This window comes from Podarcis filfolensis (genome assembly GCF_964270895.1).
Source record: "Podarcis filfolensis genome assembly, chromosome: 15".
In the NCBI taxonomy this organism is placed as follows: Eukaryota; Metazoa; Chordata; class Lepidosauria; order Squamata; family Lacertidae; genus Podarcis; species Podarcis filfolensis.
The window spans coordinates 22,197,026-22,224,054 of NC_139618.1; the positions used below are offsets into that span (position 1 = coordinate 22,197,026).

Consider the following 27,029-nt stretch of genomic DNA (forward strand, 5'->3'; position numbering starts at 1 on the left):
CGTACATATGTCCTTATGTTCACAGGTCAGCTCAAAGTCTCTCCAAGCATCAACGGGAGGTTGCAAAGCCTCTCAAAGGCAGTTTGCACTCATGAGGATAACGCAAAACTGCTATGTGTGTGTGTGTGTGTCTCTTTAGAATTCCGGCCAGCCTGCCGATCTCGGTGTCCTGGTGGGTGAGCCGAGTCTGGGCAGCCTCTCCAAATCAATATTTAATTAAAGAACTAAAAACTGATTGATGCTCAGCCCCCCCTGTGCTCTAGGAGGAAATTGGTTGAATCCCAAGGTGGAGAGGTGTAGTGGGGGCAGAGAGAGAAAGTGATCGATAACTATTAGTGTGACTATTATCTAAGCCATAATGAATTGAGGGTCAGGGATTGTGCTGACAGAACAGTGTTCTGCCAGCAAAGTTGATGCATAGGAGAAGGAGGAGAGGAAGAAGGGGGGGGTCTGTCAAGACAGCATCTTAGCACACAAGGACTTTGCCAGGCTTGGGGAGCCTTCGGTCCATGGTCCACCTAAGGCCCAGGAGGGGTCCGAAACTGACCTGCAGAACATTAGCAGAGCCTGATGGATAAGGCCAATGGCCCATCTAGTCTAGCATCTTGTTCACACAGTGGCCACCCAGATGCCTGTGGGAAACCTGAAAGTAAGACCCTAACACATGAGTGCTCCCCGCTCCTGTCGTTCCCAGCAATGGGAATTCAGAAGCATTGCTGCCTCCAATTTTGGAGGCACAGCACAGCCATCATCCATTAAGTCATACCCTCCATGGATTTATCTAATGCCATTTTTAAGCTATCCAGGTTGGTGGCCATCATTGCCTTCTGTGGGAGTCCCAGTTTAACTATGTGCCGCATGAAAAAGTGCTTTTCTTTTTATCCATCCTGAATGTTCCGACGTTCAGCTTCACTGGAGATTGCAATGCTATGAGAGAGGGATAAAAACTTTCTTCCACCCACTTTCTCCATGCTACTCATAATTGCATAAACTTCTATTGTGTTGCCTCTTACTCTCCTTTTCTCTGAACAGTCCCAATTGCTTTATCCAAGCCATGCCTGTCTGCCCTTCACCCAACGTCATCTAAAGACAACAGGTGAAGATCTTGCAATCAAGAGCCTTCGGGCACACACCCAAATTGCTCCTTGTCCCAACCAGACTTGCATTTGATGACTTGCCTTTGGCGCCAGATGCAAACCCTGCTGGAACTGGTTCCGCCTGGGAACTCCCAAGCACAACTAGTCCCTGCCAAAAGTGAGGTTTGCAGCTGTCGTTGGCTGCACTTGGGAGTTCCCAGTTCCCAGGGGGTGGTTGCTGTCAGCACCACCACCAATTCCACTGGGATGAGCTGCAGTTGGGAGAGTTCCCTGAGAGCTGCAAGGTCTGCAGTCAGCACCAATCAGCTGACCCTCTACTCCACTGAAACACAGAAGATGTTGCAGAGGGTCATGGTCCCAGCAGGGCAGCATGACTTACCGGTACAGTTTCCTTCATCGCTGCTGTCTGAGCAATCCAGGAACCCATCACATCTCTCCGTCATCGTGATGCAAGCCTCTCCATCTTCACACTTGAACCCATTAGGGCACGACAAGGTGCTGTGAGTAGCTGGAAGACAGAAAGGATAAGGCCGTGCACACATTACCATTTACTCTGCCTGCAGTGCGTTCCCACCTCCGGTGTTTGAAGCCGAGTATGCATAACGTTAACCACAATCCACAAGTATTCCATAGTTCCTTGAGAATTATTTCTGTTTGGTGTAAAGGTTAAGGTAAAGGGACCCCTGACCATTAGGTCCAGTCGCGGACGACTCTAGGGTTGTGGCGCTCATCTCGCTTTACTGGCCAAGGGAGTTGGTGTACAGCTTCCGGGTCATGCGGCCAGCATGACTAAGCCGCTTCTGGGAAACCAGAGCAGCACACAGAAACGCCGTTTACCTTCCCGCCAGAGTGGTACCTATTTATCTACTTGCACTTAATGTGCTTTCGAACTGCTAGGCTGGCAGGAGCAGGGACTGAGCAATGGGAGCTCACCCCGTCACGGGGATTCGAACCACCAACTTTCTGATCGGCAAGCCCTAGGCTCTGTGGTTTAAACCACAGCGCCACCCGCATCCCTCAAAACAAGGTGTGTACAGTTGAAACAGTCATTGCATATGTGCAAATGACAGCACAGGTCAGATGGAGGCATCAATGAATTGAGGTTTGGGGACGGGGGGGGGGGGGGTTGCAGGCACAGGGAGACAAGTCGGGTAAATGTTCCCTTCCCTATCAACAGCAAGCAAGAGCACTTCACTTGCAGATTTGAACCTCTCCCTAGGAGTGAGCCATTGCTTGGCTATCCACAGGTATCTGTGGCCCTTGTGCCTTGTGCATACACAGACAGAGAAATAAAGAGGCTCGTTTTGCACAATCTGAGCCAGAGTTTGAAGAGGGGAGAGGACAAGCAGGTAGGGTTGCTCTGCTCAACACAATCCCAATAAGCACTTACGGCAGTTCAGCTCATCAGTGCCATCCTGACAGTCTCTCAAGCCGTCGCAGCGCTTCCAATTTGGGACACATTTCTTCATCTGCTGGCACTCAAACTCAAATCGACTGCAGCGTCCGGGGACACTGGGCGACGTTGAAGTTGCACCAATTGCTGGGCAGGCGGGGTAGAGAGAGAAGCATATTTTTAAAAAACCCACATTAGAAGCAAAACTAGATTGTGCATCTTTTATGTGCATTTCACTTTTATGACCTTCACTGGTCCAAAAAAAGAAAAAGTTGATTCGCTTTCCTTACCACCAGATGGCAGCCTCTGCCTGCCGTGAGGGATGAGGACAACCTACAGCAGCCTCAAAAAAAGCTGAGCCAAGACTTCGTCCACCCTCCTAATGGGCTTCAGAAGGCTGGAGTGCTACTCCAGAGGAACCTCTGTCTCTGTTGCCACCTGCTGCTCCCCTAAGTCAGGTTTCCAAACTTACTTCCTTCTGCTCCAGAACCCCAGGACACTTTTCGGAATCGTTCTAAAGAGCTCGCTCAATCCATACGGGGTGCTGAACAGACCCATGTGAATGAAGACCAAATCTCAGGCCACACCCAGGCCATGGAGTGGTTTAACAACCAGTCCCTCTTCCCAGGGAACTCTTGAGAATTGTAGCTCTAGGAGGTGGGGAGATCCTAACAATTCTCAGCACCCTTAGCAAACTAGAGCGCTCAGAATTACTGGGTGGAAAGCTATGGCTGTTTATAGTGGCGCCATAGCACTTGCAATGTATGGTGTAGACGTGGTCCCAGACAGACTTTCAGGGTTGCATACTGCAAGGAGATGTTAATGGTGGAGCCAGCCTGCCATTCCCGATTGGCTCAGGGAATCCCTGGACAAGCTTCTGAGCACGCCAACCCCTGCCTTCAGTGCTCCATATTGTGGGATGTAACAGCACAAAAAAAGTCAAATACAACATTTCCTGTTTGCCCAGAGTGGACATACAGGGGAATGTTGCTCCAGCCAGGAGGACTTCCTGTCACATCTGGTCTGGAGCATCCTCCCCCTGCATGTGACCAGGTAGATTGGTAGACCCTACAAAAGGGCTGGTCACGCAGCCATCTTCCTTTTTCCTTTTTTGCCTTATTCCATCTTGTCTTTTGCTGTGTGCTGGCTCTCAGCCAGCAGCACATGGGCTCACCCCTCACAGAGGATGAACCCACACTTTTCTCTGTAACTACAAGCTAAAGCCTGCCTTCAGGAGCATACTGTGAACTGAATGTAAGTAAACCTCATCATTACTTTTAAAAGAGACTGTTGTGTCATTATTGTTTTCAAGAGGGAACTAAAGGGGATTTACCAGGAACAATCCAATCTGGACAAGCCGGACAGGATTGCTAAACTCAAACGGTTCTAACGAATCCATCAACTAGCTACTTGCAATGTACAAGGGAATGTGCTCTGCTACTAGCTCACTAGCATGAGTGAGGAAGGATAATATTTAATCAATATATCCTCTCCTACTATCCTCAACATTCCCACATATATGACCCCTTAGCTTTCTCCTCAGCCCCTTTTCAATGCAATGTAGACCACACGCCCAGGGTGGGGCAGGGGGAAGGCAGATGAAGAAGCTGTATAAAAATTAAAGCCCTTAGCGAGGGAGCCTTACGTGTTGTGGGGCACGCATCCTCGTCAGAGCCGTCTGCGCAGTCCCGGTATCCATCGCAAACCCAGCTGTTCATTATGCAAGCACCGCCATTGCACCGGAAGTGGTTAGGCGAACACGTGGCAGGGGCCAAGGTGGTGACAGGGATGATGGCTGAACCTAAAATTAAACCGGTAAGACAGGATATCATCAAGAACAGCCTAGCGCAACCTGACTGCGGGTCTAGCAACTCCTCCAACAAACTCCTTCCTTTTGCTCGCTTTCTTACCTCCGCAGGCCTTCTCATCAGACCAGTCGCCACAGTCATTCTCTTTGTCACATTTCCACCTATTAGGGATGCAGTGCCCATTGTCGCACTGGAACTGGTAGTACCGAGAGCAGTTTGGGGCTTCAGTTGGGTTTTCTGAGGAGGACAAAGAGCTCCCATCATCTCTTGCCTACTAAGTGCAATTGAGTAAGCATAGAATAAAAGAAACCAAGGCTTAAACTGAGGCCTCATTAGCATTAAACGTTTAAAGCAGTTATCACACCACTTTAAAAAGGCATGAATGAATCCTGAGAGCTGTAGTTTGTTGAGGGTGTTGGCGGTTGTTAGGAGGCCCCTATTCCCCTCACAGAACTACAATTCCCAGAGTGCTTTAACAGTCAAACTCTCTTCACAGGGAACTCTGGAAATTGTAGCTCTGTATAGAATTGCAGGATTTCATTGCAACAATCAATGCAGATCTCCAAGTGTTGTCTTCCAGCTAGATCTGCAATTTTCTGTGCAAGTACACGGGCAAGGGATCTGGCGTGCTTCTTCTTTTAGAGTGTGTTTACCTTGAAGTTCCATGGTAGGTAATGGAACTTCCACGCTATTCTCTTGAAACGGAAGAATCCTGAGTTTTTTCAGTGTTCCCTAAATGCTTAGCACCCTCCTAGGTGCTCTGCCCTAACGCCTTCTCCAGAGTGACCCCAGGAGCCAATCCTCTGGCTGGCTGAGTTCCTGTCACTCTGATTGGCACCAATTGGCACAGAGGGTGAGAATGCTTCATCTCATGCCGTTTAAAAAGCTCCCCTTTGATGCTGATTGGACGACTCTTGGATGCTGGAGACAGAAACCAGGCTACAGAAATAGTAACGGATCTTCAGCCTCCTGCAATCATGGGCCATTACAGTACTGATGAGGAGACTCTGCCCCAAACAGGCCCAACCCTTGGGTTCTAGCTCCATAGGGGGCTGCTCCTCATCCATTTCCATTATCAGAGGGGAGAGAGAGAAAGAGAGAGGGGGGGGAGAGGAGCAGCAGAAGGATTCTTTTGTCTTTCCTTTTTCTACTCACCACAGTTCGCCTCATCGGAATAGTCCCCACAGTCATCCATGCCGTCACATTTCCACACCAAACTAATGCACACACCATTTTGACACCGGAAGCTAAACTGGTCACAAGTGTGGTGGAACTCGGGGTCTTGGGCTGCAAGTAAAAGAATTGCTTTTGTTGTTTTAGAAACAACCACAAATGGCATTATCCAAGTCTGTGCCTCCTTGGCGATTGCTGCCGCCTCCCCACCTAGCATATGTAAGAACTGCAGTTATAAGGCAATGTTTTCAGATTCCACCCCATCACTGCCTCTTCCATTTGGTATACATGTGGACAAGGCAGAAGAAAGCCTATACCATGGGTAGGCAAACTAAGGCCTGGGGCCCAGATCCGGCCCAATCGCCTTCTAAATCTGATCTGCGGACAGTCCCGGAATCAGCATATTTTTACATGAGTAGAATGTGTGCTTTTATTTAAAATGCATCTCTGGGTTATTTGTGGGGCATAGAGATTCGTTCATTCCCCCCCGCCCTATATATATATATATATATATATATATATGGGACAGTGGACCGGCCCCCAACTGAAAAAGTTTGCTGACCCCTGGCCTATACACCCTGCGACCCTCGGCAACGTCCAAGAAGAAAACATATTAAAGCCGTCAAAAAATTATTTTTTGTGTCATGAGTTGTTAACGAAAGCACATGCATCCGCTAGTGTACTGATTTTGTTTAATATTAAACGAATGAAATCTACCAATTGGGTATTTTATTATATATGTTTAATTAAATATATTGTCTATATTGTATATATTAATTGTGCACATTGTGTTCACTGTATATCAATTGCATCGATGGTGTGTATATTAATTACGTGCATTGTGTATATTAAATGATATTAACTATACTGTGAACACTTTTAGTTTATGATATGGAAATTTAATTCAGGGTGTGGCACGCGGGTTCTGTGTCGAAGTACTCCTGCAGCTCACTTGGTATGAAAAGTTGGACGGACACACACACACCCCGCGATAACAGTTACTGTAGGGCTTCCAGCTCATGATGAAGACTCCTTTTTATTCTCACAGTTTTCTCCTTCTGATTTTATGGTTAATTTTAAATGATTTTTAGGTTGTATCCCTTTTGTACACTGCTTAGAAACTGCCATACTAAGCAATATATATAAATCATTAAAATACTGTATTTTTCACTCTATAAGACGCACCAGACCACAAGATGCACCTAGTTTTTAGAGGAGGAAAACAAGAAAAAAAATATTCTAAATCTCAGAAGCCAGAACAACAAGAGGGATCGCTGCGCAGTGAAAGCAGCAATCCCTCTTGCTGTTCTGGCTTCTGGATAGCTGCACAGCCTGCATTCGCTCCATAAGACGCACACAAATTTCCCCTTACTTTTTAGGAGGGAAAAAAGTGAGTCTTCTAGAGCAAAAATACGGTAAATAAATACTATGTGATTCTGCAATGATACGTTACAAACAATGGGGCTAAATTCAGCAACTAGGTTATCTAACGCCTAGTGTTTATACTGCGCTTCAGAGGTTGTTCAAAGGCTGCTTCGCACATATTATCTTCTTACCAGAACCTTGTAAGGCAACAGAGTATAGAGCTGAGCATATAGTGTAAATGTAAAATTTGCACCTGTGGCTTAGCCCACTTTTGCCTTTGGCCCCACCCACACTGGCATGTGGCCCCCTGGAAGCTTGCCCAGAAGGAAATGTGGCCCCTGGGCTGCAAAAGATTCCCTTCCTCTGCATTGCATTGGTTCAACAGCACAGAAACTGGAGATTCTGTAATGTCTCTACAATTGTTTAATGAGAAAGCCCTTGGGGCTCTTTATTTCCAAGACAGGAAGGATATATGAGAAAAGGTGGACCAGCTGCTGTTACAGAGTGCTTAATTACCATGGTGCCCAAGCCTTGCCCTGCTTGGAAGAAAAAAACAACAAGCAAAGCAAAACAATTTTAACAATGCTTACAGCATCCGGCATAGGCAGAGTCTTCATCTGAGCCATCTCGACAGTGCACGGTGCCATCACACACCATGGAACGGAGCAAACACTGCTGCCGATTCTTACACACAAAATCCATGTAGCGTGTACAGATGGGCTCTGCAGACAGTCAAGCAGTCAGACAGAAAATAGAGAATTTTAAAAGGTGAAGAGAACCAGGGTTGTGTCCCCCCCCCCCAAACATGTTCACTGTTCTCCTTTAGAATGAACTCTCCTTTGGCTATTTCCTTTGGCTCATCGCTTGCTTGTTCAGTGAATGGCCTGGTTGCATGTAACAGTAAACCGTGGTTTAATAAAACCACAGTTAATTATTAGACCGCTGTTTAACATTATGCGTGAAGCCTGCCCAGGGTTTAAAGTGGTGGGGCAATTTATCTCCTGACGTTCCTGGCTCACTTCCTCACACCACCAATACCCCCTATCATCCCAGCGCACAACCCCACAGGCGCACTCACCACAATGCTCTTCGTCAGAGCCATCAGAGCAGTCACGGACCCCGTTGCAGCGCTTGCTGGAAGGGATGCAACCGCCATTAGGGCACTGGAAGCCGTTGCACTTCTTCTCTGCTCAGTTCAGTTCAATTGCAATAACAGAACAAACACAGAAAATATTCAATGACGAACAACTTCCAGGGTGTGCCTCCATAGATCCAAAATGCTCCACCAAAGCGGGGCCATGTAGAGAATTATATGGCTGGCATGAACATCAAGCCCAGACCAAGAGTGAACAAACAAGACTTCCTTCACCAGGAAGGATGAAATTGCAGAAATTGGATCACATCTATCTATCTATCTATCTATCTATCTATCACCTATCTATCATCTATCATCTATCTATCTATCTATCTATCTATCTATCTATCATCTATCTATCTATCTATCACATTTATATCCCATTTTTTCTCCAAGGTGGTGTGCATGGTTCTTCCCCTTCTCACTTCATCCCCACAACAAATCTGTGAGAAGCAGTGACTGGCTCTAAGTCACCAAGTGAGCTTCATGGCTGAGTAGGGATTTGAACCCTGGTCTCCCAAGTTCCTTATCGAACACTCTAACCACTACACCACACTGGTTCTTACCAATGGCCCCTGAATAAAGGAAGAGGGTTTTTCACAAGGTTCACCCAGGACTCCTCTCCTCCCATTCCCTAACCAAAGGATAAGAAACAATGGAACAGGAGTTTTTTTAAAAAAACACCCTGTTTCTACAGAGAAGGCAGGGCAGAAACTGGCGTGGAGTTCCTCCCACATCACAAGGGACAGTGTCTAAAACAGCCTCTCCCAATCTGGTGTCATGCAGATATTGTTGGATATCCTTCCATCCCTGACCACTGACCATGCCGATGGGAATTGGAAGCCAACAACTGATGGAGGGCATCAGGCTGGGGAAGATAGTCTTAAGGTTTCATTTGGAGTTCTTTTTAGATGTACCTTAGAGGTGGGTGGATTGTGGACATTAACAAAGACACAATGCAGGTCGCATCCAAGTTCCATCAAGTCCAGCATCTGGTTTTCTACAGGAGTCAGCTGGTGCTGCTGGGAAATCAGCCGCAACAGCTGTTCAGTGGCATTCAGATGGACTGAGTTTTTGGGCCTAGGTCTTGGAAGATGGAGACCCATGTGGCCATCATGGCCAACAGGTAGACCAAACTATGCTGCAGTCCCAACCAGCATGGGAAAAGGTCAGGGCTGATGGGAGTTGTAGTCTAACAACATCTGAAGGGTCAAAGGTCATGGAAAGTTGGTCTAAATGCTGAGGTGGGAATGAGTGGGAGGAGTAACTCACTCCACATTCTCTCTTCCAGAAAGAGACACGTGAAATCGTACCCGGGAAGGCCAACCCATAGCATGTTCTACCCTTAGATAAAGGTAAGGCTGCAGTGAATGAGAGAAACCTCCTAATAGGGCTGGTGTGGTCGACATGGCACCCTCCAGATGTTTCAAACGGCAACTCTCACCAGCTCTGACCATTGGCCACGAAGGCTGGAGCACATGGGTGTTGTAGTCCAATAACATCTGGAGGGCGCCATGCTAGCTATCTCTGTATTAAGGGACCTAGTCCTCAGCCAAACATCCCAAGACCTCCTTCTCTCCTCGAGTGTGCTGCGGGCTGTCCATTTAGGCAGAGGGAAACCATCTTCCACCCTCCCCAGTGCAGCTGAGAGCCCTTTCCATACCACAGTTGGTGGGGTCCTCATCAGATCCATCTTGGCAGTCGGCGTCACCATCACACGCCCACCTCTGGGGGATGCAGTGCCCATTATGGCACTGGAAACTGGAGGCTTCACAAGTGTGGTACACTGCTGAAAAGCAAAAACAGTGGAGACACTGTTGAGAGGTGACCTTAAGTGGTAAGAACGTAGGAAGGTGTCTGACACCAACTCAAGAGTATTGGTCCATCTGGCTCAGTATTGCCTACGTCCATCAGCTCCAGCTCTCCAGGGCTTCAGGAAGGAGTCTTTACCTGCCCTACATGGAGATGCCAGAATCAAAGAACTGCACAACTGGAAGGGTCACCTAGTTCAGCCACTGCAATGCAGGAAAAACAGTTAAGTCTTGAAAGATGGCCATCCAACCTCTGTTGGAAAACCTCCAGTGAAGAAGAGTCCACCACCTTCTGGGGGAGTCCACTGTCAGACAGCTCTTACAGTCAGAAGGTTCTTCCCAATGTTTAATTGGAATCTCTTTTCTTATGATTTGAATCTACTGGTTCAGTCCCTACCCTCTGGAGCAGCAGAAAACAAGCTTACTCCATATTCCATGTGACAGCCTCTTGTGATATTGAAAGATGGCTATCGTATCACCTCTCAGATCTTCTCTTCTCCAGGCTAAACTTAACTAACTCCCTCAAACCACTCTCACAAGATTTGGTTTCCAGACCCATGGTTGATTACAAGGAAGCTTACAAGGGTATATTTTAAAAGTCTAACATTGCCACATTTCCCTTATTTCATGATTTTAAATCTCTGCTGGGGTTCTCTCATCAAAGAGTACTTTCCCAAACGTGGATCTTGGCATCCAGGAATACTCCTTTTATATACCCCCCACACACACACACTAAGCCAACATATCTAAGGAGGCATGTTCAATGATGAAGAGGCTGAGCCAGCGCAAACAGGGACTCAGCAGGAGAAGAAAAATGTATCCTGTATATTTTGAGTTTTGAGGTCTATATACTGAGACCTTTAGCAGATGCCACAGGAGGAAGACACAAGGTTGGGTTAAGGAAGCAAAAGTTGATGAGCTTTTAGGATTTCATACTGTCAGTGAAAAAAATATATTGCCAATATATAAAAATATATTGCCAGGACTCTATTTATCAAGAAAGGAAGTAACGTTCGCCATAATTGAATTGCACGCTACTTACTGCCAACATGCAAGTGACGTGCTTCCTGATATTCTAAGCTGCTATGCTCTTCCAGCAGTAATATTCTATTAAGAATCACTGTGAAATGCAATTATTTTTGATAAGAGGCATGAATTCAGCCTGCACAGCCGCCAGATGAGCTGCTTCTAAAATAACTGTTATCCTCAGATAATTTCAAGCCAGGCCTTAACAAAATAACATTCCACAACAACAACAGACTTTTCAGAGTGGGCTGCTGTCCTATCACTCTTGGAAACTCGCAAGAAGCCACTGCAATGTTATATATGTCCCTTGAGTACCTATGCCGTGAGAATACCAACTGCTCCATCCTGACAGCCCTCAGGGACGTGAAGACAAATACAGTCAAGTGAGAGCCAATAAAATATCTGTGCTCAATTCCAAGTGGTGGTTTTGACCTATCGAGCCTTATAATATAAGTTTCCGGGCCCTGATATCTCAAGGATCAACTCTTCCCAGATGAACCAACCTGGACCCTGTAATCATAATTCGTGGTCCATCTCAGTGTGCCACCTTCATGGGAGGTCCAGAGGATGGCAACATGAGAACGGCCTTTTCAGTGGTGGCTCCCTGCTTGTGGAATGCTCTTCCTGGGCAGGCTCAACTGGTGCCATCTTTATCTATTTCTATGTGCCAGGCAAAAGCTTCCCTCAGGCATTTGGCCCTTAATTTGAAGCACCTTGTGGCCTCTTTTAGTGGGGCAGGATCTCTTAAGACCTGTCTTTCATTTGCACAGATCGTGTTTCTTAGATTTTTATTGGTTGCGTTTGTTGAAATTGGTTTTGGTATTTTCTATTGTAAGTCGCTTTGGGTGATTTTCGTGAGGGAAGTGACTAGTAAATAGAAATCGTAACAGCTAAGCAACTTTGTGAGGAGCGACCACAGTTCTGTGATGGGGCACTCAGTTTGTTATGCATGCAGGTTCTTCAAAGGCGGGAAACTCTGAGGTTTCAAAGGAAGACTTTGCCCCTCCTTTCCCACAGAGGCCACAGTTCACTTCCTCCCTTGGTTCAGAGCATACCTACTTAGACACAGCTCTTCGCCTTTCTCTCTCCTCCCCTCAGGCTTTTAAGTTATTTTCTTCCCTCCCTCTTTCTTCCAGCTGTGCCCCAATTCATCAGCATCAAATACAAAAAGCAAAAGCAGCCTATCTCCTCAGCCTCCTCTTTCCCCTCACAGCTTATCTTTTTCCTACCCTTTCCCCCCTTAATGCCTTCTTGGCAAAAACAGTGAGGAAAACATCAAGGCACTGATTTCATGGGGCGGGGGGGGGGGGAAATATTTTGCTGTTGAGGGGAAAGATTCACTCTCTTCACTGGCAAGAGACTGATAATTCCGTTGCTGAATTCTAATTTCTCCCCTCTTGTGTAGAAGTCAAGAGGTGTGCAAAACAAGGTGTGTGTGTGTGTGTGTGTGTGTGTGTGTGTGTGTGTAGAATATTTTTTAATCCTAGGGCTAGAATTCAGTGCTTAAGCCCTGGCAAATTTGCTCTGAATAAGTGCTACCATTCCTTCTTCTTCTTACAAACAATTCTTCTGTTTTCTCCCCTCCATAATCTCCTTGGACATGCATAGGTACATGTCCTTCCTAAGGGATGTATCATTAGTTTTAATATTTATGAACTGCCTCTCTGCCCAAAGACTTTAGGCAAGGTGCATCTCTGATAATAAAAATGTTACATTTCCTCAAAAGTCGCCAACCAATTTAAAACATTGCAGGCAAAGAAAGAAGAACAGAATTTACAAAAAAGAAAAAGAAAAAAGGGACAACTGCAGTTGAACAGCATCAAAAGTGACAAAAAAGTGGTGCCACTGATTTTTTTTTAATAAATAGTAACTTGGATAAAATATACCAGGGTGAGAATTAGTTGTAGTATTTGTAGTCTACTGTGTTGTTGACATACTTTCCCTCCTCATAATATGTTTAGAACGAGGTGCAGGGAATTTGTATTCAAAAAGGGAGGAAAGGGGAATCAGAGTTATTTTATTTAATTGTTAAACTTCTATCCCACAAAGGAGAGGGAGAGCCTAAAGCCAAGGGAGAAAAATCAGTGTTTTGCCACTGAAGATTACCCCACAAGTGCAAAATAATTCTCCAGTAGGTTTTAACAAAACTAAACAAAAATGTGGTCAAACCAAAAAGTTAAAGAATAATCAGGTCATTATCAATTCCCACCAAGGATTTATTGCTTGCATAAAATGGGGAAAAAGAGCTCACTAGTGCAGTTTGCTTCATCAGACCAGTCTCGGCAATCGTTATCCCCATCACACTTCCATGACAGGCGAACGCACATCCCTGAGTTGCAGCTGAATTCATCCTCGCGGCACTGGTGGGTTTCTGCAAACAAGGGGGCAGGAAAAAAAGACCCAGGGAAGGGAGTGTGAGAATTCAAATACAAAGTACTGAGCTATAGTGAAAGAATGGACTTCTTATCCTAGTTATACCGTTTTCCTACTGATGGGGCAGCTGCTTGCAGGGACCAGGTAACATGGTCCTAAAGGATCTCGACTGGCTCCCAGTACATTTCTGAGCACAATTCAAAGTGTTGGTGCTGGCCTTTAAAGTCCTAAATGGCCTCATCCCAGTATACCTGAAGGAGCGTCTCCAGCCTCACTGTTCAGCCCGGACACTGAGGTCCTCCTCCCAAGGTCTTCTGCTGGTTCCCTCACAGCAAGAAGTGAAGTTACAGGGAACCAAACAGAGGGCCTTCTCGGTGGTGGCGCCCGCCCTGTGGAACGCCCTCCCATCAGATGTTAAGGAGATAAAGAACTACGCAACTTTTAGAAGACATCTGAAGGCAGCCCTGTATTGGGAACTTTTTAATGTTTGATGTTTTACTATGTTTTTATAGTAAGCCACTCAGTGGCTGGGGAAACCCAGCCAGATGGGCAGAATATAAATATAAAAATAAGTAAGTAAGTAAGTAAGTAAGTAAATGAACAACAACAACAACAACAACGAGGCAGGGCAGCGGGGGGGCGGGGATAATGCCTGTGCCATTTTGCCTCTTTTTTCTGCTCCTTCACGGCAGCCATTTTGTGACTGGCGCCCACAGTGCTCTTTCCCAAAATTTCAAATTCTCCCACTGGCCCAAAAAGCATTGGCAGACCCTGGGTTACACATTGCCTAAGCAGTAAATCCATCATCTGTGCAAAGAGCCCCTGAGATGTACGGTGCTGGCACACTTACCGCAGTGGCTCTCGTCACTGTTGTCTCCACAATCATCCTCCAGGTCACACTTGTAGGACAGCGGGACGCAGGTCCCCGACTCGTGGCACCGGAACTGAGTGTCAACATCACACACAGTGGTTGCTATTGGGAGGGGAGGAAAGAGCAATGTTTGGAGAGCCTAAACGAGTCACCACCAGAGGCCAGCAGCTTTATTAAAATAAACCCAGGCAGTCGAAGCGTGTTTCTCCTTAGCCTGGCAGATAGTGGGGAGCCATTCCATGTGGCCATCCTAAAAATTTCCCTGTCTGAACTGCCATGATCTACGACTCTGTCCCCAATCTTGGCAGAGAGCCAGAGCAAAGTTGTAGCTATGGGACTAGAAATTCAGTTACCATTGCCTGCAGGTAAAGGATTTCATTTGACCGGGTTCACAAAGACCTCAATTGGAACCCTGGAGAGCTGCTGCCTACCAGAGCTGGAAGACACAAACACCCCAAGCTACATCGGTGGTTCAACTTTTGCAGTCTGCAAATTCCCAATTGAGACAAATTCCAAATTGAAGCAGACTTACCACTGCTTCAATATTTTTTTTTTAAAGAAATATCTCATTCTCTTTAAAAGTGCTCCTAAACTAAAAAAGAGACTACCCCATGTGGCCTAAGTCAGCCGTGTGTTCGGATGCTGCAGCATGTCTGACTGGAAACTTAAAATGGCGACAGCACCCGAGTCCTCCTCTTGAAGACATCTGACTCCATGTGTGCTGTGCATGAGATCTATGATGACAGGCCAGGAAGAGTTGCAGCAGCAACACCAGCTATAAATATGCTCAGCGGAAGTCTAACCAGTGCTGAAGCAACATCCAATAATGCCTGTGCTGCTTGTCTGTGAGTTCCCATCATAACCTGAACTTTAAGACTCACTGAACAGCTCCTGGTAAGGCATCAAGGATATCGAGCCACACAACAGCGCTGGAAGAATTAGGACACTCAGTGCATAGAACTGCACCAATGGACGCTTAGGTTGCGAACGTGATCCGTGCGGGATGCATGTTTGCAACCTGCAGTGTTTGCGATTCGGCGCTTCTGCGCATGTGCAAAACGCGATTTAGTAGTTCTGCACGTGTGCAACCGCCGAAACCCGGAAGTAACCCATTCCGGTACTTCCAGGTTTCAGCGGGTCCGTGACGCAACCTGAAGTGTCTGTAACCCGAGGTAAGACTGTATGTGTCTTCCCTGCTCCTCTCACACCTCCCTTTCCTCTTGCCAAAAATCAAAAAAGGGAACTGTTTGGTGTACGCTCCCGTGCAAATCAACCTGAGGGAACGAGAGCGGCAACGTTGACTTACGGCAATTCTTCTCATCGCTCATATCCCCGCAGTCGTTGTCGTTGTCGCACTGCCAAATGCTGTTGATGCAATTCCCGTTGGAACATCTGTACTGGTTGGAGAGACAGGTGTTTTCTGGTACACGGCGGCAGAGAGGGGCAGGTGAGAAAACCAGCGCAGACAAACAAAAAAGTAAAAGGAAAGTACAGCCAGGCTTCAATGAACAATGCAGCGTTAAGAAGCCAGGTCTCAGCACAGCATTAGAATGTCACATCTGAACCATACATTTAAAGCTCTGTCATGCCACTTTAACAGACATAGCTTCCCCCAAAGGATTCTGGGGGCTGTGGTTTGTTAAGTATGCCGAGAGCTGCTAGGAGACCCCTATTCCCCTCACAGAACTACAGTTCTCATAGTAGTTTGGGACTTTGGCCCCTCACTGTAGACAAGGGGCAGGATTTAGCCCTGTAAGAGAAATAGCACAACAGCTTAGGACCAGTTTACCAGAGAGATTGCCTTAGCCCAAATATGCCTACTCGACCGCTGAACTAGCATTGTTACAGGCGCTGCATAATGCTCATTCCACATTTGTAAGCAATCAATCTTGTAGTGTGACAGCACCCAAACTTTGGAACTTTCTGCCTATTGACATCAAGCAGTCGCCTTCACTGTACTCGTTTGGCGCCTGCTAAAAACATTTTTAGGAAAGCCTACCCAAGCCTCGGCCCAGTATACCTGAAGGAACATCTCCATCCCCATCGTTCTGCCTGGACACTGAGGTCCAGCGCGGAGGCCCTTCTGGTAGTTCCCTCACTGAGAGAAGTGAAGCTACAGGGAACCAGACAGAGGGCCTTCTCGGTAGTGGTGCCCGCCCTGTGGAACGCCCTCCCATCAGATGGTAAGGAGATAAAGAACTACACAACTTTTAGAAAACATCTGAAGGCAGCCCTGTATTGGGAACTTTTTAATCTTTGATGTTTTACTACGTTTTTATATGTACTATAAACCACTCAAGAGTGGCTGGGGAAACCCAGCCAGATGGACAGAATATAAATATAAAAAGGTGCTGACCTTTAAAGCCCTAAATGGCCTCAGTCCTGTATACCTGAAGGAGCATCTCCACCCTCATCATTCAGCCCAGACACTGAGGTCCAGAACGAAGGGCCTTCTGGCGGCTCCCTCACTGCAAGAAGTGAGGTTACAGGGAACCAGGCAAAAGGCCTTCTCTGTAGTGGCACCTACCCTGTGGAACACCCTCCCATCAGATGTCAAGGAAATAAATAACTATCTGACTTTTAGAAGACATCTGAAGGCAGCCCTGTTTAGGGAAGTTTTTAATATTTGATGTTTTATCGCTTTTATTTTATTTATTATTAATATTTTGTTGGGAGCCGCCCAGAGTGGCTGGGAAAACCTAGCCAAATGGATGGGGTATAAATAATAAATTATGATTATGATTATGATAGAGAGCTGTCAGGTGTTTTAAACTGCCTTTTAGCTTATTGTTTGCTTTAATTGTTTCTAAAGGTTTTTTATTTTTTACTGATAAATTGATGGTTTTATTCTTTTCATAAACCTGTTTAAGGTTTGCTTGTTTTTTTCACCATCAAGAGGTATATACATTTTATGAAATAAATGAGTATCTATAGCACACATTTATATCAGTTTCTGTACCACAGTAACTGTTATGTGTACTCTCCCGGTAAGCTCTAGGAATTGTAGTTTGACAGGCTTCCACAAAGCCCTAGCTCAGTGTTTTCTAAACTTGGGTCTCCAGCTGTTTTTCTGGACTGCAACTCCCATCATTCCTAGCTAGCAAGACCAGTGGTCAGGGATGATGGGAACTGTAGTCCAACAAAAAGCCGGAAACCCAAGTTTGGGAAACACTGCCCTAGCTCTTCCTAACAGCTAACAGAACTACACTTCCCGGTTTCCCTTAAGAGAGAGTTACTGTTAATCCTGCAGTGCAGCCATACACAAACAGAAGAGATGCACACATCACAGCGGAGTGTGGAGGTGTGCTTCTTACCTTCCTTTACACAGGTGCTGTTCTTCAAGAAATACCCAGGCGGGCAATCACATCTCACTTCCCCAGATGGGAGCACATGGCTGGCAACTCCCTCAGGGCATTTACAGCTTCGGCTGTTGTTTGATCTTGGGAGGCACAAAAGGCTGCAAGGTTTGGAGATGCAAGCATTCTGCCCTGTCCAGAGGAGGGGGAGAGAGACACCTTGTAAAATCCTCCAGCTTCCAGAGATCTTCCTTCAGGATAAGCCACTGAGTCATGATTTTATTTCCATCAACAGTGGGGGGAAGCATTTGCAGCCCGAGGGCCACATTCCCTTCGGGGCAATCTTCCAGGGGCCACACGGGCAGCAAAAGTGGGCAGGACAATAAGGTTACTGTATTTTTCGGCGTATAAGATGACCCTCAACTTTTCCTGTTAAAATATAGAGTTTGGGATATACTCGCCGTATAAGACTACCCCCGCCTACAGCCAACTAGAGGCAGCCCCCCATCCTAAAGCCCGCCAAGTGCCACCCACCAATTGCCACCAGGGGCAGAGCACACACCCCTCTGCTGTCTCTGTCATCGCAGCAGCAGCAGCCCGAGGCGAGGCGAGGCGAGCGAGCCCCGATCAGCCGTCCAGCAAAGCGGTGGGCTGCGCTCACCGGCTGGTAGTTCTGGCAGTTGTGGAGATGCCCAGCTCCATGGAGCCCCGGCTGAAGCCACGCACCACCTTGCCGTGGGAAGGGGAGGCTGCCGTGGTTGCTGCTGCTTCGGGATAGCTGCTTGCTATCCGGCGGTCCCCATGGTGGCAGAGTGGGCTAGCAAGCAAGAGGGCAAGGGCTTGGAACGGAGTGGGTGGGAAGCCGCTGCCTGGCTGCCTCCCGCACAGCTTTCACCACATGGGTTAACTCTCTCCAGCCCGCAGCCGCTGCCTGGCTGCCTCTCGTGCAGCCACCGCCACCTGCCACAACCATACCTGGCGTATAAGACGACCCCCGACTTTGGAGAAGATTTTCCAGGGTTCAAAAGCCATCTTACACGCCAGAACATACGGTACATTTTACCATTGTGCAATAGGCTAGTTTCTACATACCCAACCTTCTCTATCCTCCACCCAGGCATGCAAGATGGATTTTCGCAGTTCAAGGGCGCATTCCAGGAAGGTTAAAAACACTCAAGGAGGCTGCTAAGCAGGACCGGTGAGGGGTTTGGCAGAGGGAGAGTTCCGAGAGCCAGACTGAGAATTATGGAGGGCCACATTTGTCCCCCAGGCCTGCAATTCCCCACCCCTGGTTTAAATCAACAAGAGGCTTTCCATTTCAAGCTTCCATAGCAATGCAGAAAAAAATTAAAATATTAACATCTCATCTGTAATGGGTGTGCGTGCACACACACACATACTAAAACAATTACATAAAATTGTGTGGAACCGAAACAGTTTAATGGGGATTGTGCATCCTCAGCACTAACTGAATTCTGACTGTGGGGAGGAGGAAGAAACCCTGGAGAGGAAGGAGGAAGGGAGGACAACCCAAAGAGAAGGACTCTTTTTGTTGCAGGTCCAACCTCTGTACGCCAAGATTTTATTTCTCTTATCCAGGGAGATCATGAAATGGAATAAACAGAACTATGCTCGTCAGCGGTCAAGAAATACCTGCTGTCTTTCCCCGGTAGAAGATCTTCATATCCATCACACCATTGAGATGGTCAACCAACGTCTCCATTTTGGATCCGCTGTGTTTGGAGGCTCTGAAAATGCTCAGCTGCGACCAATCGTTCCAATAGATTTCATTCTGAAAAGCAAACCTCTTATCTTTTAAGCAATAACGTTTGATGAGAATCGCAACTGCAGGTAAGCTAAAACACACACACACAAATGAAACCAAGCAAAGCAAGTACCATTTAGATATATGAACGCGACAATAATACTTAACATTTATATTATGAATTTCATGTGTCACGTACATTATCTCAGTTATCTTTAAAACAGCTCTGCAATGTAAATCAGTGTTATTATCGCCATATTATAGATCGGGGAGTGAGGCTTGGCTGAGGCTACATTGCAAATTTGTGGGTAAGATGAGATTTGAGCCAAAGCCATCCCAGATCACTGTTTGTACACCGAACCACTACACTGTGCCATTTCATTCCATTGCACTACTCTTGAGACTGTAAGAGGGAGAGCTGTATCTCAACAGCAGATGATCTGCTTTGTATGCAGAAGGTCCCAGGTTCAATCCATAAGGCAGATAGAGCAAGCTTGTCTTCTCCTGCTCCAGAGGGCAGGACCCAAACCAAAGGCTTCAAGCTACTAGAAAGGAGATTCTAATGAAAAAGTAAGTAGAACTTTATGATGGTCAGAGCTGTTTGAGAGTGGAACAGACTACCTTGGAAGGCGATGGACTCTCCTTCTTTGGAGGTTTTTAGGCAGAAGCTGAAGAGTTTCATCTGCCACGGATGTTTTAGTTGAGATTCCAGCATTGTGGGAGGTTGGACTAGATGAGGGGTCCCTTCCAATGTCCCAGGTCCAATCCCTGGCATATCCAGGTAGACCTGAGTGAGAATCCTGTTTCAAATCCGGCAGAGAGCTGCCGCCAGTCAGCCTGGACAATACTGAGCTAGAGGGACCAATAGTCAGACTCAGTGTAAGGCAGCTTCCTATGTCCCTATGGGATTCTTCCTTTTTCATAACAATGAAGCAGGTTGTCGAGTTAGAATCATAGAATCATAGAGTTGGAAGAGACCACAAGGGCCATCGAGTCCAACCCCCTGCCAAGCAGGAAACACCATCAGAGCACTCCTGACATATGGTTGTCAAGCCTCTGCTTAAAGACCTCCAAAGAAGGAGACTCCACCACACTCCTTGGCAGCAAATTCCACTGTCAAACAGCTCTTACTGTCAGGAAGTTCTTCCTAATGTTTAGGTGGAATCTTCTTTCTTGTAGTTTGGAACCATTGCTCCGTGTCCGCTTCTCTGGAGCAGCAGAAAACAACCTTTCTCGAGTTGGCTGCTCCAGAACCAGTCAGGGCCATGGCAGCCCCCAATCCAAAGCAATCAATTACTTTTCCATTATCCCCTCCCCGACTCCATCTAATACGGCCTTTGCAAATGTGATGCCCTCCAGATGTCAACTAATCCAAGGAATCACAGAATCGTTCAATGGGAACAGAGCTTAGAGGTCAGCTAGTCTACAAACACAAATACACCCAGCAGACATGGCCAAACTGGGCCCTCCAGCTGTTTTGGGACTACAACTCCCATCATCCCTAGCTAACAGGACCAGTGGTCAGGGGATGATGGGAACTGTAGTCCCAAAACAGCAGGAGGGCCAAGTTAGGCCATGCCTGCACTAATGCAAGCCCTGCAATGCAGGAAAAAAGAGAAGAAGAGTTTGGATTTGATATCCCGCTTTATCACTACCCTAAGGAGTCTCAAAGCGGCTAACATTCTCCTTTCCCTTCCTCCCCCACAACCAAAACTGGGGAGGAGGAGGAGGAACAGAGGTTCTTCCCACTGTAAGGGGCAAAGCTGTACCTAATTTGCACATCCCTCCTCTATATTGATAGAGAAATCAGGACTGTGATGCTTTCACTAGACAAGCTCTGCAAAAAAAAAAAACCCCAAAAATTCCGCAGATATTCTTGTTTAACAAACAATATAATTGCCATATATTACTCTCAGTTCTCGCTGTGCTTGCAAGGACATCCTGTACAGAAGGACATCTTTTCTTTATCAGGTTGCCAGGGGCAACCCCATAACCTTGATCTGGACAAGGGTACCCAGAGGGGGATTGGAAACTGGCTGACTGGAACATAACTTTTATGGCTTGTACACAAACATTAAACGCTTTCTGTATCTATCCTGGGATCAATTAGTCCACCCTAACTGATTTCAGCAATAGCATTAAGGTTGTTAGTTATACCAATAGAGTGACGTGAGTTTCTCTGGGAGTGCCATGTCAATGCACCTTCCTTCCTATCAGGGCCAGCCTGGAACCAGAAGTGGATTGATCTCTTCAGAGGAGGGTGAGAGGGGACCCCATCATGGGGGATAGTCAACCAAAAACTTCACCTCATCACCCCAGGATAATCTGCAAAACTGGCACCTATCCACATTTTTTTTTCTGCATTTCTAAGAAATGGATATTTTCGTGTGAAAGCACCCACACTTTGGAACTCCCTGCCTATTGACATAAACCAGGAATCCTCACTGTATTCTTCTCAGCACCTGCAAACAACATTTTTGCTCAGGCAAGGCTCTCCAGATCTCTATAAGACCATCATGTGTTTTAACCTGCTTTTAAGTTCAAATGCTGGTCTTAATTATATTTTGCTTTTTAAAAGGATCTGTTGTTGTTTTTTAACTTGCACTTCTATTGGGCACGTATTTTCATTTTTTTAGAAAACTGCTTGGATGTTTTACTTATAATCAAGTTTACTTACAATATACGTTTCAAAGGATGGATGGATGGATAGATAGATAATAGATAATGCTGCGTCAATGGATGAATCTGCATAACTGGGGAGACCCAACCCGCTTCACCTGGTCACACACCCAAAGCTCTAGAACCTCTGCCATCGATCCAAGGAGCAGAAGGCCAAACTTGACAGGAGAAAGGTGGCTCTACATTTAAGTTGAAGGTTTGCTTGTTTTTAAACGCAAATACAATCAGCCAGAGAGGGCAGATAATTAATGGTCTCAGGGCATGCATTGGGAGGGTGGGATTTTAAGCCTTTCCTCCTCTGCTGTGGTCCAGAAGAAAATCTCTTAACTGAAGCTATTATACAGAGAGTCATGATGGCTATATTGCCACCAGTATCAGAGACAGAATGCCTCTGAATGCAAGTTGACTGGAAATATGGTAGCAGACTTCCTGATTGCATCAGGTTGGCCACTGCTGAGAACAGGATGCTCAGCTAGATGGACCAAGGTTCTTCTTATGTCCTTATGTATTAGGAGGAAAATTCACCATTGGTGCCATGTGTATTTCGATTCAAGAAATGGTGCCGAGCCTGAACTGACACCCAGGCTAGAAGGCACAGACTAGTAGTTGCCTTGTTCTGACTATTGGTCCATCTAGCACCGTCTGCACTGACTGATGGCAGCTCTCCAGGGTTTCAGAGAGGGGGCATTTCCAGCTCTGCTCCGAGAAGATTGAACCTGGGACTTTCTGTACGCAAGGTAGATTGCTGAGCTGGGCCCTTCCCCTAACTCCAGCTCCATCAGCCCGAGCTCAGCATACTGGGAGCTGCAGTCTAACAACATCCAAAGGGCTACACAGGATCCCCATCCCTTCTCCAGCCCAAGATTTTGGTCCAAGAGAGAGAAACATGTTGGAGGGATAAAATACGAAAGCTTTAAATGAAGGAATACCTTAAAAACAGCGATGGCGTAAGGATGCGGGAGGCTGTCTAGGATTACCGATCTCTGCAAGCCGTTGAAATCGATGCGCTCGATCCTGTCCATGTAGGCTTCTGTCCAGTAGATCCAGTGATCATCCACCGAAATGCCATTTGGCCACCTCACTCCCTCGGAGACAACGCAAGTCGGGGAAGAGCCGTCCATCTCACTGCGGTAAATGCCAGGCTTGGAGTCCCCCCAGTCTGTCCAGAACATCAGCCTGAGAAGGCAAATTATGGACGTTACAAGAGAATTAGTGCTCTTCAGCACGTCCCAAGAGCAACCATAAGGAGCTGCCTTACACCGAGTCAGACCTTCAGTGCACATCAGGGACAGAGATCCTATGACTTTCCAGCAGCTGTTGGACTACAACTCCCATCATCCAAGATCACTGGCCATGCGGGCCAGGAGTGATGGGAAATGGAGTCCACCAATGGGCTACATTGACTGGCAGCAACAGTCAGACAGGGGCCTTTCCTAACCCTGCCTGGAGAGTCCAGGGACCGCACATGTATTAAATGCAAGTGCCCCATCACTGAACATCACCCCCTCCCTGAATTTAGGACAAGGTTTCTCCTCCTGGTCAACGGACAGGACCAACTACACTAGAGGGAGTGGTTTTCTCTGCCTTTCCAAAACAACTCTGTCTCTTGGGCAAGGAGAAGCATCTGTTCAAGGCTCTGAGAGCTCCACGCTTTCTCTCTGTGCTGAGACTGCTCTCTGGACACAGTGGAGAAAAGTGTACTCCCTGATTCCAAAAGCATTACTTTACACTCTGCATAAATGAATTGCACTCCGCGGTTACACGATCAATCAATCAATCCAAATCTCTTTATTAAGGTCAATGAATGGCTGTTGTGGTTGGCGTCTGTCTCAAGGGACAATGGAGTGTGCCTTCGGGGGTGAAGTCAAACCGCTGCATTAGCAGCACCGGAGTGACCTCCACAGGGTGCAAGCCTGGGCAGGGTGTATGGAGGTCTTGGACTGCCCAGATGACAAGAGCTGCCTCTCGGCCTCACTGATGTAGTCCAAAGGAAAGCAGAGTGATAAGTTTGGCACCAGCCAGGAGTTGCCAATAAGAGGCGTACCATCAACCATCTTAGGGACTCCACTACAAATTTGCATAGGGTTTACTCCTTAGCCTTTTCTTTTCTCAAAGATATCTCGCAAGGCAGTGGAGGGTTTAGGATCAGAGCTTTCCATCTTCTAGATGGGCTATCTTCCTAAGTTGATGAGCCCCATCTGCCCCCCACTGCCCTCTAGAGCATGGGCAGAAACCGCCTTCTTGGCAGTTGGTCAAGAGACTATTGGTCTTGTCCACTCAATCTGCCAGAGCCTGTCTTCGCACGCAGGGGAAATCCCTAACTCACTGAGGGTTAGAGGGGACTTCCGGTCGGCGCCAACGCTAATGGCCGCCTCCCGCTGAGCTCTGCTCAAGGAGGCTTCTTCACGAGTTCGGGTCTGACCGCTACGGCGAAGCGGGGACCCCTAAAATCTCAGGCGCGGAAGCCTGAGAGCAAGGAGGCTCGGTGGGCACCTTAAGCGCCCCCCTTTACTGCAAAGGAGTCTTTTTAAAGGCTCCGGAGCGGCATCGGGGAGCGCGGTGCTGAGAGTCGCTACCCAGCCCGTGGAGTGAAGCCGCGTCGCCATTAACGGAGAGCGCCGATTTCTTCCTGTCATTCGGACTGAATTGGATTACCCGTGAGTAAGACGGAAAGACAACATTAAAAGAAAATTCTAAGAATTTGGCTGAAAACGGAGAAGGCAAAAAATAAGGAAGTCTGCCTTCCTCGGACTGCATGTAAACAAAGCAATGAAATAGGAAGCTGCAATTTGACAGGAAGCAGCTTTAAATTTAACGGACTCAGACATTGGACTTAATTCCCCCCTGTAGCAGGCAGGGGCAGGGGGGGGGAGACTTGTAAATTGCTGTACCTGCATGGAAGAAGCATAGAAGGGGAAATTTCTGCCGTTTTGAACCCTTGGGGAGGACTGCCTGGAAAGTGAGCCACCGGGAAGGAGAGCTGTCACTTAGAGACTTGCAACAAAGTTGGTTCTTTATATCTTTGCAACAAGTAAAGACTTTATTGGATACAAATTGGGTACTCTGGAAAGATACATTTGATACCATTTGGAAAAGATTGGAATAGGCTGTTATTTGTGTTACATTTGAAGGGAACTTTTTGTTTTTAGCACTTGGAACTTTGAGCGGCTCCCTCTAGAGGCCGCAGGAAAACTGTTACAAATTGTTATTGTGAGAAACAGGCTTGTGGAATTTCCCATTTGAAAGCTATTCCCGTGGGAATGACCTTGGGACATGAGTGGCCCAATAGAAGCAAGAGTAACGAGAGCTAAAGGTAAAACTGAACAAAAGAGAAGGGCCTCAGTAACAAATCCAATTGCACCTGCTACAACTTTTCCCATGGATACTGCGGCAGTGGCAAATGCACTAGTGAGAATAAATGAATCTCTGGAAGCACTCACAAAGCAGAGCACCGAAAACTCTAAACAACTGATCGAACTGTCAACAAAAATAGACAAAAATACAGAGACAATAAATAAATTAGTTCAAGAAAGCGAGGCAACTAGAAAGATTGCAGAGGAAGCGAAAATCTCTGCAGAAGAAGCAAAAGTCTCTGCAGGAAATACACAGGAAAAGTTGGTGCCAGTCTGTAAAAAGCTAGAAGAACATGATGCTGCCCTGTCTTTACTGGAATTACAGAGGAAAAATAAGAATCTAAGATTAAGATTGATTCCAGAAAATGAAAAGGACAATTTGACAGACTACCTTACAAAAGAATTTCTGGAATTTTGGCAGGACAGCTTGAAAGAAGAGGAGTTTAAGATAATAACTGCTTTCAGACTGGGCAGGAAACAAAATAGAAAGAGCCCTAGAGACTGTTTAATAACTTTGAGATCTCAGGAGGAGAGGGACAAGATATTAAACTTACATTTTCAAAGAGCTCTTGAGATTGGAGATTTTCGTGTGCAGATTTTTAAAGATATTCCCAAATATATCTTTGAAGTGAGGACTTACTACAAGGATTTGGTCACTCTACTGAGAAAGAACAATATACCATTCAGATGGGAGTTCCCGCAAGGCCTGTCTTTAAATTATAAAGGAAAGAAAATTAAGATAAAAACAGTGCAAGACAAAGAACAATTTTTGGCAAGGAACGAGGAGGACCTTTGCAAAGAAACGGTGGACACTACAGACCCAGCAGAAATACCAGATATTTCAAACTTATCTTTTGGAGCTAAAACATTAACAGAAGAAGGTTTGCTTGGAGCAGTTGGAGGAGTACCTAAGTAAATAACAAGATGTCTCTGCAAATTCTAAGCTGGAATTGTAATGGACTGAACCTTCCTAGAAAAAGGAGGGAGGTGTTTCATATTTTGAAAAAAGAACAATTGGACTTGATTTGCTTACAAGAAACTCATGTGACCAGAATACATCGAAAACTACTTATAAATAAAAGATTAGGACAAGAATTTATTTCATCTGACAAAGTCAAGAAAAGAGGAGTGGTAATTTATGCAAAAGAAAAGTTGGCCCCTAAATTAATATTTAAAGATGAACAAGGAAGATATTTGGCAATTGAAATCCAAGTTCAAGGAGAAAAATTATTGGTAATAGGAGTTTATGCACCGAATGAAGGGAAGTCAGAATTCTTTAAGAAATTGCATGAGATACTAATGGACTATTTGGACTATAATGTAATCTTAATGGGAGACATGAATGGAGTGGTCTCCACAAATATGGACAAAGCACAAAGACAGGTGGTCTCCAAGGATGGGAGACTACCTAAGACCTTCTTTGAAATGACTGACAATATGAACCTGATTGACATTTGGAGAACAAGGAACCCTCTTGAGAGAGAGGGAACCTTTTTCTCTGAGGCAAAAATGACTTGGACTAGAATTGACCAAATATGGGTATCTAGTGGGATGGCACCAAGGATTAAGAAAGTGGAAATCTGCCCAAAGACTTGTTCCGACCATAACGCTGTAAAGATGGAGATGAACCCAACAACAGCTGGCTCCTTTACATGGAGGATGAATGACTCCCTGTTTAGAGATGAAGAGGTGTATAAAAAGGCCCAGAAAGCAATAAAGGACTACTTTGAGATAAATCTGAGAACAGAAGTGGAAAAAAGAGTAATTTGGGACGCAAGTAAAGCCGTTATGCGAGGATTCTTAATACAACAGAATGCCATAAAAAGGAAGAGACAAAATGAGCAAAAGGATAAGATCCTGGAAAAGATAAAAGAAGGAGAAAAA

At 46.2% G+C, this 27,029-nt stretch overlaps 1 protein-coding gene across 1 annotated transcript in view; it reads right to left on the reverse strand.

Moving 5' to 3' along the window:
- The window catches only part of SORL1 (sortilin related receptor 1), a 115,250-nt gene that overhangs the window by 25,386 nt on the left and 62,835 nt on the right, over nt 1-27,029 (reverse strand). Inside the window, exons 20-33 of the mRNA XM_083588249.1 lie at nt 22,722-22,968; nt 19,002-19,140; nt 17,367-17,540; nt 15,359-15,472; nt 14,032-14,154; nt 13,060-13,179; nt 9,635-9,760; nt 7,915-8,022; nt 7,427-7,558; nt 5,454-5,585; nt 4,401-4,535; nt 4,136-4,291; nt 2,488-2,637; nt 1,477-1,605 (exon numbers count right to left, since the gene is read on the reverse strand). Coding sequence (XP_083444375.1) covers nt 1,477-1,605; nt 2,488-2,637; nt 4,136-4,291; nt 4,401-4,535; nt 5,454-5,585; nt 7,427-7,558; nt 7,915-8,022; nt 9,635-9,760; nt 13,060-13,179; nt 14,032-14,154; nt 15,359-15,472; nt 17,367-17,540; nt 19,002-19,140; nt 22,722-22,968 — 1,985 coding nt within the window. The remainder of the gene's footprint in view (nt 1-1,476; nt 1,606-2,487; nt 2,638-4,135; nt 4,292-4,400; nt 4,536-5,453; nt 5,586-7,426; nt 7,559-7,914; nt 8,023-9,634; nt 9,761-13,059; nt 13,180-14,031; nt 14,155-15,358; nt 15,473-17,366; nt 17,541-19,001; nt 19,141-22,721; nt 22,969-27,029) is intronic.